The sequence below is a fragment of the Anopheles marshallii genome, chromosome 3 (genome assembly GCF_943734725.1).
Source record: "Anopheles marshallii chromosome 3, idAnoMarsDA_429_01, whole genome shotgun sequence".
Lineage (NCBI taxonomy): Eukaryota > Metazoa > Arthropoda > Insecta > Diptera > Culicidae > Anopheles > Anopheles marshallii.
Window position 1 is genome coordinate 14,884,974 of NC_071327.1, and position 22,768 is coordinate 14,907,741.

The 22,768-nt window shown below is 45.8% G+C and overlaps 1 protein-coding gene across 1 annotated transcript in view; it reads right to left on the minus strand.

The window, feature by feature from the left end:
• Window positions 1–552: 552 nt before the first annotated feature.
• Window positions 553–22,768, minus strand: part of LOC128715381 (tyrosine-protein kinase Btk29A-like) — a 65,138-nt gene continuing 42,922 nt past the window's right edge. Inside the window, exons 5-14 of the mRNA XM_053810272.1 lie at window positions 5,435–5,850; window positions 3,388–3,516; window positions 2,345–2,425; window positions 2,006–2,265; window positions 1,736–1,929; window positions 1,488–1,659; window positions 1,249–1,417; window positions 941–1,178; window positions 727–860; window positions 553–651 (exon numbers count right to left, since the gene is read on the minus strand). Coding sequence (XP_053666247.1) covers window positions 553–651; window positions 727–860; window positions 941–1,178; window positions 1,249–1,417; window positions 1,488–1,659; window positions 1,736–1,929; window positions 2,006–2,265; window positions 2,345–2,425; window positions 3,388–3,516; window positions 5,435–5,850 — 1,892 coding nt within the window. The remainder of the gene's footprint in view (window positions 652–726; window positions 861–940; window positions 1,179–1,248; window positions 1,418–1,487; window positions 1,660–1,735; window positions 1,930–2,005; window positions 2,266–2,344; window positions 2,426–3,387; window positions 3,517–5,434; window positions 5,851–22,768) is intronic.

Genomic DNA, 22,768 nt, shown 5'->3' on the forward strand with positions numbered 1-22,768 from the left:
ATAGGAAGCAAGTATTCGCACACGGTTTATTGTATTCGCTATCTTCCGTTCCCACATCAGCTCTTAGCTTCGCTCAGTCATTTTAATGCTTCCATTAATGTTTCAAAAGCCTATCCTCTTACTGCAAATGAACCGGATATCATACCACACGATGCCTTCACCCGTACACACGGAACCCAAACGTATACTAGAACATATAAATCTGGCACTCTATCTTCGTGTTCGCTTTCAATTCCTCCGCCGAGCGTCTTGCTTCAACTCTGTAAAAAGGTTGCGTTAAGAGACGGTAAGCAAAACTAAACGGAATACGGTAGCAAGACTATCCCGGGCTGCCAAATTACCTCGTCTAGAGATATTATTTTTTACAAAAAAAAGAAGATACTCAAATATTCGTAATCCAACAAAGGAAGATTAAAGAGGAGATTAACACTTGCCATCGCTAAGTTATCGTTTCAGACATTTTCGAGCTAGGAGCTTATCGAACTAGCTTAAACATAGACGCATCCTGCGAAACGTAAAATGCCACTCCATCAAATCAAGAACGGCTATTCTCTAATCTGTGAGTCCTTGGGCGACGGCAGCGAGCTGATCTTTCAGTATTCGGAATCCGGGACGATCCTCGGGACTGTGGGACCAGCATTTTTTCATGACCTAAAACGGAGGGAAACCGGTATTGATACGTGTCGTACAGAAAGAGTTTGATCTTCGCGTTATAGAAATACGTACATCATAAATTTCCTTTGCGCACGCTTTGGGCTTCTCCAGTATGATGCCGCGCTGGACACGTTCGACAACTTCAGTATTTTTTAGGCGACCGTACGGCATCTTGCCACACGTGAACACTTCCCACATCAGCACACCTGTTAGATGGAGACAAATAAACCGTACTATTAGTAACTTGTTCTTTAGATATTTTATCACAACCGTGAGTGTAGCTTACCGTATGCCCAAACGTCACTCTTGGAGGAGAATCGCGTGTAGTTGAGTACCTCCGGTGGGGCCCATTTGATGGGGAACTTGGTACCACCGGAGCTAGTGTACTGATCGTCCAGCACATACCGCGCCAGGCCAAAGTCTGCCACCTTTACTGTGTTTTCCGAACCGACCAGACAGTTGCGTGCAGCCAAATCGCGATGTATGTAGTTGTGACGCTCCAGATAGGACATGCCCTTGCAGACCTGTAGACGAGGATGTACAAAGGGTTTTGTAGAAAGTCGTCGGTTTGAAGGAACTTAGTCTCTATCTTACCTGTATACACATGTCCAGCAGCAGTCCCATATTTCCAATCAGCGATTGCTCGTGCCTTCGTAGGTAATTCAGCAGAGATCCATGCTTCATGTACTCGGTGATGATGTAGATGGGTCGATGCTTGGAGCAAACACCATACAACTGCACCAAATTGGGATGTTGAAGTTTACTAAAATCGAATAATGATAAAAAAATATTACATGCATTCTTCAATTTTCTCTCCGCCTAAAATTACTTACGTCATAACTTTTGCTTCCTCTATGAAATCGTCCTCGGACATGGTGCCAACCTTCATCATCTTCACTGCCGTATCGATGGATCCACGCCATTTGGCACGCCGTACCACACCGAACTGTCCCGAACCGAGCTCCTCCAGGATCATCAATTCCGAGGGATGAATTTCCCATTTGTCTATAATGGGGTTGATTAAAGTTACTATTGTTCTACCACATTATGGCAACTACCGCTAGGCAAACGAGTAACGTACCATGAGATAAACCAGCCGTCGGTGGCACTGGACGATCGCACGGTGACGTCTTGAGGCGACAGGCAAGCCCACCGGAGTTATGGCGATGGTAGTTTATCAAATCCGGAATCGTTTCACAGCAGTGCTTTTCGGATAGGTAAAATTCACTGCGAGCATTCTGTTTGATATGGTAATGCTTCACGTGCGATTGTGGTCTGTAGTGATAAGAAATCCCACAAAAGAAAATTACATGCTATGAACAACTCGACGGGGTTAATGAAAATTACGTACACTTTGGTATGTAGCGATAGTGTGTAAAGACCCTTGGTGGACGATTTGCGCACAACAAAGCAGCCTTCCTTGTCGTTTTGCTTCAGGAGTGATTCCGCACGTTGCCGGGACATATCGCCCACGTACCAGTCGTACTTTTGCAAACCGAGCAGCTCCTTCTCCTTGACGTAGTTGCTCGGAATGTACCCGATTGTGCCATGCTGATCCTTTACCTTCCACCAGTGCTCCTGGGAATCGTCGATCACCTCATATTCGGCATTCTACGGAGAAAAATAACATAAACGGAGGTAGTTAGATGGGATGCTCTCTTTTTCACTTACACTACAGTACGGAACTCACCTTTTCGAGGGACAGATCACCACTTTCGATTGCCTTGAAGGGGTAGAGCGCAACGACGATCTTCACCCGTGGTGATACATCCTGTGTTGAAGAGGAGTGAAAATTAAGAAGATACAATTAAAAAAGGCAAATAATAATCTCGTTCCAGTCATGAAACATTTTCAGCACATTAATTGCACTAAGTAGAGTATCCGGTTGCATCAAAAGTCAAGCAAAGCGAATTATATTAAATCAACCCATGGGAGTGTCGAAAATGAAAAGAAGCACATACAGCAAGCGAGCATCGCAAAATGCAAGTCTCAGCTTCACCACAGGAAATTGCAAATAACGAACGATTAATTAGGAGTCAGAAGTTGTTTTTGTTTGCTTGTTTGCCTCTTATATTATACAATCTTCCTTTGCATCAAATAAAGTGCATCCACAAGACGCACCCCGAAAAAAAAAAAACGTTTCAGCTTTAGGGGAACAAAAAATGAAGGGCATTAGTTCGCCGTGATGCGCGCTTACAATGCATCGTCAGACACGCGTGACGCGACGATCGGATGATGAAGATGATGATGGGTATCGCCCATCTTAAACTGACGATGACAGCCGCGCCTCGATGGATGGACATCTTTTGCAAAAAAGGCTTACATCGCGCGCTAGCTGAACCGCATCCGATTCCGGCCGTCAGCGTGTGAATCTTCTCAGCAAACGTGGATCGTCTTCTTTAGGCGGTGCACAGCCGATTTGAATGAATATTTTATATTTCGGGCATCTAATGCCCACTCCGTTTGCCGGATCGTGTTGAAAAAAAGCTCGCAATAGTTACAATATTATTAACGATGAGAAACTTTTTCTGAATTGTGAACCAAAGGGTGTGTCGTTGTCTTTCTATGCTGAGCGCACTGGACAGTTGGAGGACAAAAATTCTGCGTTAGGTTAACGCTGTATCAAACGTTTTACGTTTCGCTGCATCGTGTGAGTCGTGAAATTGAAACCGGAAATGGATGACTCGGGGACATACGCAAACACACACATCCACACAAACAATCATCACTTACCTTTGCCTTTGTGTTCGGTGTTCCAGGCGTTACTGTTGGACCACCGGGCATATTTAAATCCCCTCCTCCGTTCACGTGCAAACCAACACCGTTGAGGGACGCCGTTTTAAAGGAATTCACAGTCGGAGACTGACGGGTTGATAATGCCAGTTCGGAGAGCCGGGAATGTATGGAATGAGAAGGCAAGAATAAAATAAAAAAATTAGAAGAGGAAGCACAACCGTAAAGAATTTCGGGTACCGTGAACCGTTGCGTTAGAACCCGGTGATTATAAACTTCACCAATGGCAGCACCATTTTCCCACTGATATCAAAACACAAAACCCATTATTTTGTCACTGGCTGGTCTATTCGAAACTATCATTTTCCAAGACATATTCGTGCAAGTCACACTGCTCACGGTTAATGTGCCTTTTCCATGTGCTGCGATGCTTTTCCGAGGAGAGTTCATAATTGTTAAAAGCAAGATGCACAAATTTGAGTACATTTGTTCACTTTTTTTCTTGATAGCTTTCAACAACGATAATCACTGCTAATGGACAGCGGGGGTCTACATCGTGCAGTTCAATTCAAAACATTTCCACAAAACGCCCGATTGCTTAATTGATGGGGAGTTCGATTCAATGATGTAAGCGTAACAAAAAAATATCGTAAAATTATGTATCGAAGTAAAAAAAAAACATCATAATTGGTAGCTTTTACTTCCATTCAATCGAAACTATTTCCCTAAATTAGCACAGACTATTAAATCGACACTTGAAAACTCATAACCAACATAATTTCGAATAATATTCAGCCACTGGAAGGACGATATCATTAGAATAAACGGAGGAATAATTGAACGTTTTACGACTTCGGAATGGCTAAAGCTGAAGATTCTCCCTTCAACATTTATGGGTTTTTTTTTGTTTTCTTTACCAAAAAAGGGATAGAACACTCACCGAACCCACAACAAAGCCAACCACCGAATTACCGTGCCATTAAAACTGCTCACCAAAGGCAAAAGCCAGGCAACCCCTGCGAACCGAACATAGGTTCAAGTGTTGTACGGTTGCATCCGATGCGTGCGATAAAACCATAAGTCATTCTACCAAATTTCCAAAACCGATTTCAAAACGAAGCGAGACAACATAAAACCCGTCCTCAAAAGAAGTCGCGACAAAATGACGGTACGCGACCGGCAAAACAGCAGCATTAGCAGAACAAAAAAAAAACATCTTCCTCCCGGCCCGCACTAATAAAATCGTGAGAAAAAATTCTCTCCATTTCGTTGTTCGCTCCACTTGCAACCATTGACGGTGCCCGGTGATGTTTCCTTCTGTGCAAGGCAGGATAGACTGGAAAACGAAAAGACGCACGAATTTAACGAATTTAATAACACAACCTAACCGTTCGTTCTCCCTGCTGGTTGTGGGTTTGATGCTCTTTTCTTTTGTCTTGTTGATGTTTTATTGTCCGTTCACTTTTTGTTTTTAATTCTTGCGCAGGAAAGGAACATCATTCGCATCGTGCGCGAAGAATTGTAAACATCGGCAAAGCGTTACACACACGCTCAAATCTGGTATCGTTTGGCCCGATGCGAGATCGGTCCGCACACCGAAATCGACAGTAATTCGGTGACCACTCCCCTTTTACCAATGCGGTGATCGCTCGGGAAATTAGGCGCTCCACCATTAGGCGGGAGCGTGGAAAATCAATCCCGTGCGCGGTGCGCAATTTGTAGTAGGAGATGCGAACGAGATCGACCGAGCAGACGAGATAACGATCGGACACACATATTCGCCATCGTACGGTTTGTACGGCGAACGAGCACGAACGGGGTGTTTGTGTGTATAAATATCAAATATCACCCTTCCGGTGCCTTATTACGATTCCCACCCCTAAAGGGCAGAAGATGAGCATCCCGCAGGAGTTCGTTTCATGTGATCCTATAATAATGCGTTGCTGCCACTGCCATTTTGATGGGTTTGTGCTGTCCAAACGTGAAGCTTATTTTTTTTGGAGGGTAACAATATATCGCCCAGGGGCCATTTGGGTCCTGCCCGTACCTGTGGCTGTGCGACGAAGGTGGGCGTTATGTTGCCTAAGCTGCTCGAGCTGCTATTAAGATGATGGGATGACTGTTGCGATGTTTGCTGCTGCAGTTGGGGCGGTTGCTGCTGCTGCTGCTGGAGGGCCGCCTGTAGGGCCGCCTGCTGCTGCTGCTGCTGAAGGTGCACTTGCTGTTGGGCCGGATGCTGCAGCGAGGGCGAATGGGACTGGGAATGCTGCTGCGGCGGGTGCTGTGTGGGCTGTGGTGCCTGTTGCTGGTGCGCCTGTAGCACCGGCACCGTGCCGGAGTGATGCTGCAGTTGCTGCTGCTGGGTATGAACCTGCGATTGCTGCTGCGGCAACGGCAGGTGACCGTTCGGCACGTTGGGGCTGGTACTTCGGGTAGAATTTTGGGCAGGAGAGCTTCCAGTACCTAAAAAAAAAAAGGAGAGAGTAGAAAATACCCTATTAATAAATACAGGCTTCGATAGGGGGTGATGGTACGTTACGATTAATCGATGCTGCGTTGCTAAAAAAAACGAACAGGAAATAATTACTTTTCTGCCGATGAGGACCATCATCAAATTTCTCAACCATCTCCTGCATCTTTTTATGGGTGCAAAATGAAAGGATGCATCGCGCTAAATGCCTCCGGGGTATGCACGAAGTTTGCCTCCCGAAATCGGAGGGGGGGCATGAAAGTTTGGAATGTTTTAAGTGGCACCTCGTAAAGGATTCATAAGGCAACCCCTCGAACGGAACGAGACTGTCTCATAATGCACGATTAGCCAACGAACGGCGCTCCTTCCCATCCCATCCGGGTATTGCTCCGTTTCATCCCTGCATTCATTCATGGTATGCAACCGTACAAGTTGCTGAAGTTCATTCATTGCCTCTGCCCAGCTATCAAATCGCAAAAGCTGTACGATCACGGTCCAGCACGGGCACAGTAAGGCAGAAAAGAAAAGCACGCACAAAGAAATTTTTAATGCCCGGCGGCGGCACCACCAAGTGATTGCGCTCCCGGTAAGAGGGAAATACAAGCTTCAGGCGTTCTTTGTGTGCCGTGATTCGAACATCGCACAAATCCCCCATACCCAGGCGGTGTGGTTCTGGTAAGATGGTAAGATTTTTCATTCAGAATTTTATTGCACCGCAACACCGTAAAGTCCGTGTACCGCGCATAACGTTATTACCCAGCCATACCACCGTGGGAAGGAAAGGGCGTGGCAGCGTAACGCTCCCTTGCACTTCGATGGGACCTTCTTGCAATTTAGACGATCCTCTGCTCCGGGACGACATCCACGATGCGTAATTGCGTGTGGAATGTTTACATCACAACATGCAGCCAATATCCTGTGGACGTTAAGGCTCGTTCTTTCGTGCCTCCCGGGGGTGGCAGGTGTGATTGATCACTCGGATGGTTCGAGTTTCGCACTGGAACCTTTGGTGACTGCACCGATGAGTCACACCGTTTCGCACCACGGGACGCACATGCTCTCACCCGATTTGCAATTGCGATGCAGTGCAAATAACGGATCGCAACATACCAGTGGAAGAAATCACCCTTTGTCCATCAACGCTCGATGGCCGCGAAGGAAATGCCAGTGAAATTGCATAGTTTTTTAAAATAATGGTTCGTACATCGCTACCACCATTGGTACGGTGGAAATGGCACGCCACATACACTACAAACGCTACGCTTAGCTTCGAACCAAGGCGTCTTCACCAGCTCACTTGGCCGCGGGGCAGTTGTTTTGGTCAGTCGGCAATTAAGATCTAATTTATTATCCACACGGGGCAATAATGGCGCCTTGCGAGTGGTTGCGGTGCGTGGGAAATTTTCCTGGCGGTATCACAACCACCAAACCCGCGCCAAAGTTTACCTAGAACAATGAGCGCGAGACCAGCGCGTGCTAAGAACCGGAGTGCGAGAATAGTGGTCATACTTTTTTTCTGCTCCTCAGTGTGATGGATATTTCATAAACACCTCAGGAGTGATAAACTAAAGCGGCTGTTGTTTATCACGGCAGCCATCCGCTGAGGAGAGATTGCATTATAAATTTCGTCATATTTCATTGCACAAATGAAGGTTTGGTTGATTGTAGCTGGATGGTTCGTACGAAACAGAGTGGTTTAGTTCTAGAATACTTCAAACAAAATTATGGTAAGCGGTCAAGATTTCGAGTTAATGTTGCATGAAGAGCTGGCTCGTGTAGCAATACAACCATTGCATAAACAATAAGGGAGAGTTTCATAAAAACAATTGCCTATGAAACCTGGCAGGAAAGCTGACTTAGGCTATTGGAAGGTGGCTGTTTATACGTCACCGGTTAAGTGTCCATCCTGACATGGTTCGTCTAACTGTGGTGAAGAAACAAAATCGCTACACTAGAAATATATAGCAAACGTAACAAATGGCTTCAGGCTACGCTAGACCCCAAGCAAGAACTACAACGCGAGCATTCAAGCATGCAAAAGAGGCTATATGCACCCAGCCGAGGAAGAGAGAGAGGTGGGCTTCAACAAAAATCGAAGTAAAACACACCTTCATGTACTGGCCGTGGACGCAACTTTGCTACATCCGCTGCCGGCGTGTCACGTTGATGACCGGATACGTCAAACAGTGCGCACCGATCGCAACAATTTCTATTTTCACCCGAAGAACTTCTCGCTTTCGAGCGGTGTATTAAATTTAACTGCGTCTCTGTTTGCTGCCAACGATTGAAGTCGCACGCATGCATCGCGAGGGCATGCGTAAACAAGACCCGGTACCATATCCGTGAGCGGTTGAGCTATGAATGAGCAATTTCGTGTTTCCTGCAAAATAGAATCCACGCGCGCATCGTAAATCGACCGTGGCTTCCTGTCGGAACTCGGTGGTACTGAACTGCCTTCTGAGCGAAGAATACATTGGTTTAAAGATGTCTTTTTATTTTAATTCTAGTATAGAAGGTGACAGTAATACCTGAACAATAATTTCGTGATCCGGCCTTCAAATTGGGTCTAACAGTTTGAACTTCATCATAAGACTTTGACAAACCAGACATTTATCGCATTTCTGACCAATTTCTAATTAGTTGCGAATAAAAATTGCAGCCCGGGGGTTTCTACACTGAAATTCTTAGCTGAAATCTCATCTGGACCCACTATTCTCAACAAAAATTGACCTCAAGGTAGCACATAAAGAAAACCCTGGATTAAATCTCGTCTAGACCAGCCCTCCTTTTTGAGATCTTCTTCACGTCAATTGTGTTGCATTAAGTTATTCCCAGTTAAATACCAACTTTATCTTACCAACGCATGCAGTTTCAAATCTTTACACCTTCAATTTTATTCCCCTTTTAAGCTATTACCAAAACAGACACAGATACCGATCCTCCCCCCAAAGTATTTTCATTTGTACCCACGTTTCCAAAAATACGCACCCGCGCATCGGGTGACGGTAGACAAAATTGCTTTTAATTGTTTTTTGATTGCATCGTACCCACCTCCACCGGCTGCAACAGCGCGTCAAGTAATAAACACGGCACACGGTGAGCTGTGAAAATCTCCCATGCTCAAAAAGCCAAACAATCAACAACAACCAAACTGACAAAAAATCGTTCCATCGCGATCGGAATGTTCACGAGACTAGAACACGTAAAGGTGACCGCACAAAAATGCGAGAAGCATCGCAGACCCCCTCCCCGAAAAAAAAGAAACAAAACTGGAATAAAATAAACAAAACTAAAATTATCGTCCGGCTGGAAGCAGCAGACATGAGATCGAGGATCGCAAGTAAGGATGGTTTTTGTTGCTTCTGCTGCTCCTCTCTCGGTCGTGTTCCGTGCATGATTGAGGGATGGTTTCTGTAAGTCGGACGAGTCGGACGAGCCGTAGAATGGCGAATGGCCGAAAAGACGACGATCCACAGCAAGCGGAGCGAACTTGAAGACAGAATGGTAATTAAGCTATTGATGGCCGGAAACTACTATCGCGAGGGTTTGATCTTCAAAATTCATTTGTTTCTAATAACGCAACGAAGCGAAGCAACGAATTTCGGACACCGCGTGCACACACATACCTTTTTCCCGAATCGAGGACTTTTTTTTCGTCACAACCGGCGGCGGCAGTTTTGATGGAAAATTCTTAGAATGGCATCGGAAAGGTAAGAAAAAAAAAACAGGGCAACGAAGGATGAACCCACCTCCCGTAACAAAATGTCCAATTTGATGGAGTCGATGAGAAAGTGGGTCCAAACCGCCCGCGAACCGAACCCATCCAGTTTGTTGGGAGCGAATTTAAATGAGCCCGATTAGATATGCAACCATTTCTATGCCATGCCATGTCGACAGGTCACAAAAAGGGGTAACAGAAAACACAAAGCACAAAATGAAGCCATTCGGGTGCGCCAAGGGATGCGTCCGCACGGATGGATCTGCCCCCGTAGCGAGATAATTCGAACATCATTTCATTTAATACGTTGTTTTGGGTATTATATGTTTTATGTTAACAAAACAGTTCACATGGTCGTTTTTGTTCTCTATCTTATGAAAAAAAAACTCGCACCCAAGAACGCCCGTTCCGGGTGGGTGCGCCTGTTTAAGGGTGTGTCCCTGTTTTTTTTTTCTTTATTAAAATTTCCTAACGTTGATGTGTCCCAATGGAAAAAAGAAGCAAATTTAAAATGCACTTAAAAACCATCCACACATCCATGACGAAAAGCTTTGTTAATCTTTCCTTCGCTGCTGATCCTCCCTAATCTTGGGTTTGAGGTGTCTAATTTAGCAAGCGAATGACTGGTAAGAACGCATTCGTTCTGCTTTACTTACGACACGGAGCATAACTTAAGCAACGAAGAAAAAAAACGAATAGATTGCAAATTTGTCACAGAAGAAAGAACAGAAACATTAAATAGGTGGAGCCCTTTTAGCCTTGCGGGAGAACGGCGAGTAAGGTGTGAACGGTCTGCTTTCACACGATGGCAAACGAAGCGAAGGAAAAACATAACTTGCGCCACATTCTGGTAATAAAATCAAATCCACCAGACCAACCGGCGCAAAGTTCATGTGAACGCTTTCCAAAGTTCCTGTTCTTGGCAGTGGTTAAAACACTACACTTCACAAACATTACACATTACGATCGTTTGTTTCATAATAATTAAAATTCATACAAACTGTGCGGCTGGACGTAAAGTTATCGTCACCGGGAAACTCGAGTGTTTCGACGCTCTTAAACATCAACCAAGAATAGTAAAATATACTTTTTTTAAAAGCACAGCTTTTAAAGGTGCACCACTCGATTTAAAAGAAATAAATGTACACCGATAATTAACCGACCAGTGAAAGGGAAATGTGGCCAACGAGAGTGAGTGAGTGAGAGAGGAACCCTTTTGCGAAAGACAAAAAGCGAAGGAAACAAGTGACAACACGGTGGTAATTGGCACGGTTTCGGTTGGGCGAGAAAGTGAACTCCAAGAGGTGTTATCCTTGGGCAAGGTGGTACGTCCATTTACTCTCCCCTTCTTTAACCACCGAGGGGAACATAATCACGCAACCCAACAGCAACAACAACAACAAAAAACCCCCCAAAAATCGACAGGGGGACCGTTGTGACATATTGGGCCAGCCCGAAGCCCACATTCATCATGAGAAGATCCTGTTTCGGGTGGTGCTAATAACTGCACCAGTTTGGGGAAAACCTGTTGGCAAGAGACGGCAAAATGGCAGAGTGCACGCGCGACCGTTTCACACCAGATATGCGTCCAATTTGATTGCAAGTGGTTAACCTTACCCGGCAACGGGTGCTGTAAAATGGCTAATCCGATGACAATGTGGATGAATTCGGGGAGGACATCTTTTTCAGGAAGATTAAAGATTGAAACGTTTGCTACCAGCAGGCGGATCGATGATCAAGGTATTCGTATAGACACCAAGCCAAAAGCGGTGGCTAAATTATAAACCTTTAGCAAACATGCATCAGCTTGCGAATAGGTTTGAGCCGGTTTCAGGGACACGCCAGAATGACACTCATAATTATGCGTTACCTAGCCAACGGTACGGCGGCATTGCAAGATGCAACCTTCGCATGGTGCTACATTCTAATTTAATACCATGACGCAAGTGACTTGAGCACAGCAGGGTGGCAGCAGTCGTAACCGAAAAGCTCATGCCAGCCAACCAAATGAAGAATACAAACAGAAAAAAAAAGCCAGAAATCCCCACTCAACAAAGCGGTGATCGTGGTGAATTCGCTGCGTTCTCGATCCTCTCGCTATTGCTAAAGACGGATATAGACTTTTGGTAGTGATCAGATACACTCGCACTGGTAGCACCCAGTTGTAGGTAGCAACATTTATGGTCCCCCTTAATTGCGATCAGCTTTTTTACGATCGTCTTGGGGGTTTTTTTGTGCTGTGATGCTTCAACAGTACCATCTACGACTAGGATCACCATCCATCTGTCGAGCTTGTAGTAACGAGTTATGTCTTCTTCGGCAGTGATTCCAGTATTACACCCTTTTTTTTGACCTCGGGGAAGCATTTCTATGAGGTGGTACATGTAGCAGTAGTTACGCAACCAACGAACACCCCAACCAGTCTGCAAACAAATACCAATTAATGCTTATTTTCTAAGTGGTAAATTACAAGAAGAAAACTATTTTACCCATCTTTAAGGAATTCATAAACTGATTCAAGTCTGCATGTTTGTTTTATTTGTAAAACATTTAACAAACAATGGAACAGATCATACATTAAGTAAAAAAAAAAAAAGCTTTACAACGGCATCTGTCAAATAGCCCAGGTACCAAGTTGTATCATTCTGTGGCGATTCGCAAAGGAAATAGCATTTTGACATAAAGAATGACATTAGGCATCCTTTTTGCGGGATCACAATTTGAGGAGTTTTAATTAAAATTTATGAATGTAACCATACATTAAAATTAATTATAAGTCATCTTTATTTAAATGATCCTACACTATGATTTTGTAAATAATACCTTCTAATGATGAAAAACATGTTTAGATAAATTTCATGAATATGTTTGTGGAATTCCAAATGATTATCCAACGTTTAAAGAACGATTGCCAATTAATAAAAACCAACATTATATTACTTAGTATACATATCACTTGAATTATTTAAACAAGTTAAACTAATGTGACTTTTTTAATATTGTTATTTACATTTTTACAGTTATTACAGCATTTATTTATTTACAGTTAAAGTTATTTACAGTTATTACAGCATACGGAAGATTGCTAAAACCATATCCCCATATCTGATTAGAAAAATGCTCTGTTTTAACATTTGTTGAACAGCCGACCAAACCTTATATTAGGAAAACAATCTAACCTTCTTTGCTGAGGCTAACTTGGCTTGCCAATATGTGTGGGAAGCTGACAGCGAATAAACCCGCAAACGTCAAATTGCATGAAAAAAACTAGCTTAAAGTATGATCAAACCCAATGTTGACATTGTATGGCAAATTAATCTAATCTCGCGAACAAAACCGCTCGCTCTGGGCTTATTTGCATCAATTATATCACAAGTCGTTTGGCTTTTTTATAGCTCCCAAAAAAAAAATTAAACACACGACGTTATCGATTGTGTCCGAGCCCGAAAAACTAATAAAACCCAAAGATCAAAGGTACGGCATCTGCCAGACATTATAATTTTGACTATGCCCGCGTATCGAAATGTCAAACGTTCACGCGCTCATTGGAAACTTGGCATTCCCAGAGCCAAATCTCCGCTAGACCGTTCGGTTCGGTTCTTTCTGTACCGTTCCACCGGTTGGGGTAGCAACAGAAATTAACTAACCGTAATAAAATCGAAAACTATGAAGAAAATGTAGCTTTAATAAGGCAAAAGAAGCGAAAGAAGAAAAAAATCAACCGCCAGACTTTCTTGAGGTGGCAGCTACAAGCAACCGCTACCGTAAACAAACCGAGTCCACTTTACGATTATGCGTGATAATCATACCGAAGGAAACGCAACACAGAAACACAAGAAGAAAAAAAACAGTGGCCCTCGTAAAGGTGGCATACGTACTCGTATGAAACCGGCGGCTCTACTCGAAGGCCACATCTTATGGAGGCTGGGAAGGTGCGAACCACCCAACATTGCTCCGCCACCAATCGTCGACAACGTAGCCATCGCCGTCGTGAGCAATGGATAAGGGAGTGAAATGAAAATCCTTTCCACGAAAGAGGCTGTAATCCGCTTAGCCGTGGGCTTTACATTCAGCAGTCGGAGAGCCCTGCTTTGGGAAGGTGTTGGAAATTTTCCGTAGTGCGCTGCCCGGACGACCCATGAAGGAAGCTAACGGCACATATTCCTTCATTTTGGGGCGTTAGTTTGCGCACACAGTCACCGACATCGGGCAAAACAAAATCCGGCAGCATTTTACACACCGTGGGAATGCATCGGGGTTGGGCAATGGAAGATGATGCGCCCACGGTGAGTTGGGTGAATGATTTATCATCCTTACCTCATGGTGAGTGATCGCTGAAGCTTAAAATATTGATGATTTACAGAATGTTCTACAGTTGAATTAAAAAGGGTTCACTAAAAAGCAGCAACATTTAAAGTGAATTGCATTTGAACGATTTAATATGTAAATTTGATCGCATCATTCGCTTATAATTTTAGCGTTACACATTACCGTTTAATAAATTCAATTCATAATGATGGAGTGGATTGCGTGTCGCATGAAATCTTTACCCTGGCAGCACGTGCCACCCAGCGATCGTATGGTTCAAACATATTAATATAGCCATATAGTCAAACTGGCGGTAGGTAGGTCAGCTGGAGGTCACACCTAGCAGCGCACCACACGGTTGACGGTGGAGACCCGGTACGAAAAGGGAACCCGATGGCGAATTTTCCACCCAAACTAATTTCATTCAATGTAAATGAAAAGCAAGCCCTCAAGCGAAACGATACGAAACGCTCAGCTGCTTTAGCAGCACCTCTTGGAGCGCTTGGCGTGCGTCTTTGGCATTAACTTTTGCCACCAGATTTGAAGGTCTTGCGTACTAGTGGCACTGCTACTACGTGCCCGCAAAGCTTGCCTGACTCTGGTTGCACACTGGGGGGCCGTAGTGTCCAAGTGATGGATTTTGAATCTTAATAAATCATCATAAAACACTTCAAACTCATTAAAAACAGGTACGTCTTCTACCAGCACCACGAAATCCACTGCGATATTGAAACAATTTCAATGTGAACCACTCGGACACGGTAGCATTCGGACACAAGTGCTTCATCTTCAGCTATTATCGCGTTCTCCTTCTGACTAAAGCGTTTGTTTCTCTTTTACGACTCTGATTTGAAATTTTAAAGTCGATAAAACGATACCGAGGGTCTTGGTCTGAAGGACCATTTAGTTAAGCGGGAAAAGTGAGAACTTTCGCAAACATCACCGCACCGAACAATGGGCCTGCTTTAAAGGCTTAACGCGCCAATACAATCAACACGTGTGAGTGCGTCTTGAGAATGTCCTCCTGGGAGGAATTAAGGGCCATATAAGCGTAACACAACGTGATCATGCGATCGTTGCACTTATCGTGGTGCGAAAAATGGTAATCCGACCGATTGAGATGTTTGAGAAAGAGTGGAGCTTTAAGCTCTTGAAATATTGCAACAATACTTTTTAACTTCCTTCTGAAGGAGTTTTTTTTTTTTGGATAAAACACATAGGATACGAATTGTACTCATAATAACAGATTTCATATTGGTCCCACCGAAATTTATGCAAAGAATGAAGCACAAATAATTTTCTTGAAAGGTTGCGATTTTTATCAAGCATTTAACACTCATAATAGAAAATTTCATATTGGTCCCACCGAAATTTATACAAAAAATGAAGCGCGAACAATTTTCTTTAAGGTAGCGATTTTTATCAAGCATTTAGCACTCATAATAGAATATTAAACATTGGTCCCACCTAAATGTAATTAATTTACAGCTCAAACAAGTTGCTGTAAGGCATCGATTCTCATCGGATTCTCATCTTTCATACCCTTTTACGTAAAATCCTCCCAGCATGTATCGACAGCTTTGCAGCACAATTTCACCATCATCCGTTCGCAAGAAAGTACAACCTGTGCGATGTTAAATGTTACTGTTAACATCGCACCCCAACGCGGGGGATGTAATTTTAACAAGCCTCATTAAATATTTGTTTTCTATTGTGCAATTGGTAGATGGTCGGCGAGCCGCCTGCATGTACCCCCCCCTCCCGGATACATTCCCTTATCGGCGCTAGCTGGTGCTATTGAATTTTCATTCACATTCAAACCCAACCCCGACACACCCCACTGGCGTCTGGGTTACAAAACCCCTATTCGGTGGGCATTCGATTTCCAACCGTTAAGTGTTGTGATGGGTGAAAGTGAAAATTAAATGCCATAAAGCAGAGGAGCCAGATATGCGCGATCCCCCGAGGGGGCGAGGTTATGTATCGACACTGCAACACACGCGCAATGCCGGTCAATATGCTGGTTCACCCCCACACAAACAACACAACATCCGAGACGCGATCGGAGTGATCGAACATGAATGAAGCGAGAGAAAAAAAAGTCGGCGTTTTTCTTTCCTGCAAAAGGAAATTTCTCCAACGTTCCAATAAAGTGACTTTTCTCCCCAAGATGCAGTGGATGATGTACGCCGGGGAGACGAAATCAATTGTTTTCTCCTTTCAATCGTTCAGCCGAAACCACGTGTGTATGTGTGTCTCGAACAAGCCATGTTTGCTCGAATCGTTGTTACATGAAATGAAAATTAACACAGCAAGACATAAAACAGCACTCGCCGCACGGCAAAACGAGCCGAGTCGGCGCGTCTGTGTCTGTTTTGAGTGTAATTGATGCTAGAATTATAATGCGGGCCTCACAGGCACGGGTTGGCTGGAGGTGCAATCAGTTACCAGCTTCAACGCCGTACAGCGGGACTTCCAACGCTCCCTTACCCCACACGATTGTCAGAACCGTTTAGCACACCGGGGTGGTGGCTTTTCTTGTACGGTGGAATTGGATGGGGCTTGCGCAATTTATATGCACCGCTAAATGGATGTTTGGTAGCGGCTTCTGGCCCTACCCAACCACGATGCGGGCGTTAGTTCCCTGCACCACGTCCCACCGGGTCCCGGGACTTGCACACCGTCGTTCCCACAGTGAAGTGATGTCGCATTATCCTATTATTATTGTTGTCAGTCACCGGTGCAACCGAACCGCTGAAGGCACGGCACGTCGCTAAATCCACGGAACACACACGCTTCCATTGGTCCGGTCCGGAAGGTTGTCACTGCTCATTAAAGCAAAGTAGAATTAATTGTCCGGCTGGTAATGTGTTCCATAAAGGATTGTCTCACCTGTTGCGCACAGGTGTGAAGGTGATGGTCGGGAAACGTTAAACAAGCGATCCGATTAGTTTGGAACGATTGCCTTTTAGCGACCGATCCGAAGAACCACGGTGAGCCAAATTAAGGCAAAACATGACGTACAGGACATTGACTTGTCGTTGACGAGCTTATAATGTTTTTGTTGCTCTAGAATAGGAGACTAACAGCTGCATCTGCGATCGAGGATCAGTGTTTTCGTGCACAGTAGATAATAATGGCGTGTGTACAGGATAAACGGTCTGAGTTTCTGTCCTGCATCGACACTAATTGCAAGTCGTCTCCAAGGTTTCAGGAAGTGTTGGAAAACGATCATTAAAGGGACGATAAAAAAAACCATTTGCCCTGGAGCTATTACATGAGGAGAATCAGTTCTTGCCTTACGTCACATTGGTTGACAATTATTTCTGAGCAATTAGTGGTTCGGGAGGATTGTTGTCCATGGCTTGATGCTTTGGAGATCCAAAACAAACACCATGAGACACAATACACAATGTCTGCTAGAGTTTAAACTCTTCATTCATGAAAAATCTTGTGTCCAACACACAAAATCTATCGTTTATAAATGTTTTCTATTGTTGTTGACCGCTCGTAACCTCGACAATAAATCTTGCATCGAATGTTTTCCCTTTTCGACCCGGTACCACCACTGCAGCCCTTAAAAAGTATCGAACAGCCGCTAACGAGACGTGATGGACAGAATCAATTAGGGTAAATTGCACTTCATTAGCTGAGGGCATAAGTAGAGGATCGCTCACCCAGGCGTACAGATTGATTTACCGTGCCGTGCCTTAAAAGCTGGCAATCGAACGGAAAGCGAAACAACCGCGCGATCGCGATTCAACAAGCCATCTAAAATGCTCGCTTGGCACAGCGTTCACAACAAACACACACACACAAACCTACATGTGGTTGGACGTTGATGAAATTGGTGGATACAAAAACAAAGGTTACCACCGTACCGTAGTACCTTCCATCTTCCATCACCGTGCCGTGGATCTCTCTGGCGCAGCTCAAAACTAGCGCTTAATTTCTCTCCACTGAAAGTGAACCGTTCATCGGGTACGATCTCATGACCCTACGATCACTCGCACCGGAGCCTGATGCGGCTGTCGTTCGCCGAATGGCACGGGAAGCCACACTGACGGAAGCACCACCGCAAAACATGGCCGATGGTAACATTAAGGGACGGCCAAAACATTTGACCCCGTGGGCTCGGTGGGGGAGTAGCGTCGGGGGATTTCAAAATTGGCACACTCATAAATCCTATCGATCTTGAATCTCGGCCAAATCTCGGCGCACACGGCGACACCGCAATCACAATTGATTGGTATACGAAGGCGAACCGAAGACCCACGACGCGTTAGCTCATCGCGAGGTCAAATCGTGGTGGTGATGGCGATTGCGATGGCCCATCTATTACGGTGGGACTTTCGGAGGTTCGGTGCACGGAGCGGAGCTCACCTCACCTCCACTGCCAGGATCGATGATCGGTGCTGCACGTGTGCAGGCAGCTAGGCGATCGAAGGGAGATTATGAAACGGAGTCGTGTTGTAAGGAGAAGCACAACCCGAGCTACTCCGTCCAATGCGGAGGATGGGGTGGAAGACTTGATGCCTTCTGGAGGTAAAGCTCACGCTAGAACCCAACAACTGGCAACACGCATCGAACTCGAACTCGGCATACAAAAGGTTAATTCGTGATTTTGATTTCCATTCCAGCGAAGAGGCCGGACATCAGCGCTGTGGGAGCTGTGCTGAAGGAAACCCAACCGGCAGCGACAGCAATCCGCGCTTACTATGCGGACCTATCTGTGGCAGAAGTTGCACGTAGTGGCATATACAGACACGCCACCGCGTCAAGGACTGTTGTGCACCCAACACGAACAGGTTGTAAGTTGACTCCAAGTACCGTGTACCAACGACACCTGTGGGGCTAGTGCCTGCTGTCGGTTGCATTCTGAGATGATACCCGCTCAGCACCCGTACGGACCTTAGAAGGCTTTGCGCCAAATGCGGATCACCGTGAGATCGAGGTGCGACAGCTCGGAGGTTGACATTTTTCCCCACCGAGTACTAGCAACCCTTTGCGACCCTCCAACTTTAGGGGGGGACAACTGTTGTCGAAACAATGGCATCGCGCACAAGTGTCGCTCCCAAAGTGACGGTGTGTTGTCAGGCGTGAAACAACGATCGTGGTGGCTTTGTTGGCGAAATTATTAACACTGTTGCCAATAGTAAGCCGAACTCGCTAGACGTCTCCGGGTGAACGGAGGCGCCGCACGTCACCGTGGGGGGGGTAAATGGGAAGTTTTGTAGGATACATTTGCATTAATTTGGTTTCGAAATGTCTCGCGAATATGACGGCTTTGGTGCATATTTGGAGCACCTTTTGTTTCTGTCGCACTATTGCTTAGTGCATCGAAAAGCTCCACTTGAGGTGGATGTTGCTGTCACCACACCGTACAGTGGCGGCACCTTCGCGCACAGTCTTACCTAGTCTCCAGACCGACAGCAGCGTCATTGCTTCGACGAACGCTCCGTGCGCACGGTTACGCTTGAGCACTGGGGCGCCTTCCTCTTCACCTGTGTCCGTGGACCACCAACCGGTTCTGCCCTCGATGCGGAACTTCTTCGCTTTTGCCGCACAACACACCGCTCACAGACGGCGGTGCCGTATCGCTTGGATATTGATATTGCAACAGCGCGAACCCGCGGAACACATGTGCAACACAAATGCACGTACACAAACACACACATCAGCCCCTTCCCGAAACCGACCGACCACCCACTTTCACAACGGTGCGTTGGAGGTTTTGGAAAAACAAACAACAAACACAACAGCAAACACAAAACAACGAAGAGATAAATAGAGAGAAAAAAAAACACACAACCAGCGCGACAGACTGCAGGAATAATGATACCACCCACTTCACCACCGAGACCCAGGCTACGTTTAATAGGGGCGCCGATTCGCCAACGATAATGATGTGTGGCGGGTTGTTTACTGCGGGCACCTCTTATCAGTTTGCACCACTTTAAGAGACGTCCAGCAGACGCTCCAACCTGTCAGGGTCACCTCGTCAACTACTGCAGTTTGTGGAGGCACACACACACACACGCTGCACAGACACGGTTATCACACCGCTAGTTCGGTAACTACTGCCTCAAAAGCTGATGGAAATGGTTCCAAAATTTCCAAACACTGACTGTCCACTAATTCTACCGTGTTGGCGCAAAGGGAACTCTGTTGTGGGTAACTGCATAGTACACCAGACGGCGAGCGACTAATTGCCGATTTCAAACACACTGTTGAACGGTTCCCGCCAGCTTGCATTAGAACATCCACCGCACCAAATGGTGGTATCCCCTTCACTTTCAACGACCACACACTCGCAGCTGACCGAGCGGGCAGAGACAGGTGTAACGCGTGCGCCAAAGCCTCGCGTCAATCTCCCCAACACTGACTGGTGCGCACGATTTGCGGGATGGCGCACCGTTCAAGAACTTTTATGATACTGGCGACAACCACTCGCTACTGCAATAAAATCTTCCACTTGCTCTAGAAGGTGACGTTTGTGTGTGTTTATGTGCGCGTGCTCAAGGGTAGCAACCCCCGGTGACACTGGGATGAGACACGTTGGTACGAAACCGATCAAGATCGCAGTAAATCAGTAAAACAACACTCTCCAGATCGCACACAGAACGTAGACTGGTACGGCAACCGCACGGGGAAAACTAATCCGAACCCGACTGTAAGACACACCAACGTCGTTCCACACGGTGGAGTCGCTCGGTGGAAACTGGCCGAGTGCTCACCAGCTTTTACTTTTCGACATGGCATTGTTTCACTCCCTTCCGCTGACGCTAGATATCTCTAGCCGCTTGCCACTCGTTTGTTCCACTTCTCGCTCACACACACACCAACAGCACCCACCCGCTTCCTTCCACCTCTCGCTCGATCGCAACCGTTTCTTGCTCGCGCATCCAATGTGCAAGATTTGGTTTGGAAAATGTGCTCCACCACCGCCGCGCGCACGTTTATGTATTTCCCCTGTCTGGAAGGGGAACGGCGAAGTTGGCCCGAAATGTTGCGCCCCACGGTGGTGGATGGTGGTAACACTACCACCAACAACCGCACCAACCGAGCCCACAGCAAGAGGCAACATGCATTGAACAACCAAGTCGATCGTGATGAGAAAATGGATCGTGCGTTTAGGGGAGAACAGAGGAAAAAAAAACATCAACAAAACACAGCAAGACAACCCAAGATGCATCTGCAGTTCGAACGGTTTTGGAGCACCGAATAGTAGAGCGGTGCATAGCAAAACACTGTACCATTGGTAGTGGTGTAGCAACCACCAGCCAAAAGAATAGGTCGATGTTATTGAAATGGCTGTTTGCTAGTGATGGTTGGTTCGTCAGAAGAGGTAAGGCGATGCCATTTCTGCTGGTGGTGTCTTCGGTGGAGCAAAATATGGCGCCATCTCATAATGGAAGATGTAGTTTTTTTTTTTATTTCTTCTCTTTTTTTTTGTGCGCGCAACTTGGGGGCAGATGATGGTTGGCACTCAATCCAGATACATTCCGTGTAGTGGGTATTGAATCGAGTGCGCCTCGCCCGCATTGCTACCGAGTGTTTCAGCAGAGCAGGAATATGCAAAAGCGTACGCCAACCGGGCAAAAGTGAATAGGATGCTACTGCTGCTCACCTATCTATCGCCAGCAAAATCTTCAACATGCACCGTGGCTGACGTGAGGATGAGTGGTGACGAAACGGGGGGAAAGACATTCGAGATATCTCAGACATCTTGAGTGCCTGCTGCTACTTGAGCGAAGCAGACGACGCTCGGGGGAGATAAAATGAAACGGAAATTGGCTTGTGCTAGCTTTCCTCAGCTCAGCACAGTGTTCTTGAATAATGTTTGAGTACATCCATCGAACCGGAGCGAACCACTCATCAATCCATGACACCTTAGCATGACACCGGCGGCTTCCGAAGGACTAAAACTATGCATTACAGAAGGTTACTATACGGCGCTCAGTTTGCCCCACCAGCCGAAGAAACAAATGCCTTCACATGGTGTCCTCATTAGCCATGCAATCACACCATGTTTTGCCAACATTCAATTTGATCTGCGCTCGATAATGTAGCAACAATGTGTCGCCTTCCTTTTCTGCGAACCACTTACACTCCACTCCGGCCGGCTTCGGCACCGATAAAGATCTCTATTCATCACGCCAATCACGAGGTTGAATAAAATAATATTCCGATTGTGTACCGCACACCACCTTTTTTATCAAACTGATTACACACCATCGACCAATCGACGCATCTGCGACCGAAGGGATGCAGTTCCGGAAAGAGAGAAGCATTGGGCTCTTGCTATCGGGAACGGGGAGAAACACAAGCCATGGTATGTCTTCCCCACTTTACTAGGCGTGTGACTCCGTGGCCATAATTAAGCCGCACCTCTTTTGTGTGCCACAAGTTTGTCCTTTGCCATTCTGCTTGCAAACTGCATCGTTAGCATTTTGCTGCACTTAACTTTTCCACCCCCAACCGGCTTTTTACTGAGGTTTATTATGAAGCTCAGTAGAAAGCCAAAACAGGAACGTAACGAAAAAATGCTGCACCTATTGCACATCTCTACACTGGATGGACGGCGTGACCCCAGGAAAGTATGTCACACGTCCACTCCGGAAGATGGTTGATGGTATCCTTTTGGCATGGTGAACGCTACACTTGCCACCACATTCGTGCACAACTCTAACGAGATCCGCCGGTAAGATACATGACCCTCATCAACGTACGTACAATAAAAGTCTACCCCGTCGACTTCGGGTGCAGTGCAGTGCGGGAACCACCAGTGCTGTCCTTTTGACCTTTTAAATGGGAAGTTTCCGCGCGGGGACACGGGATGAGATTAAATTCAGGAAATTCAGGACATGTTGCAGTTTACGTTT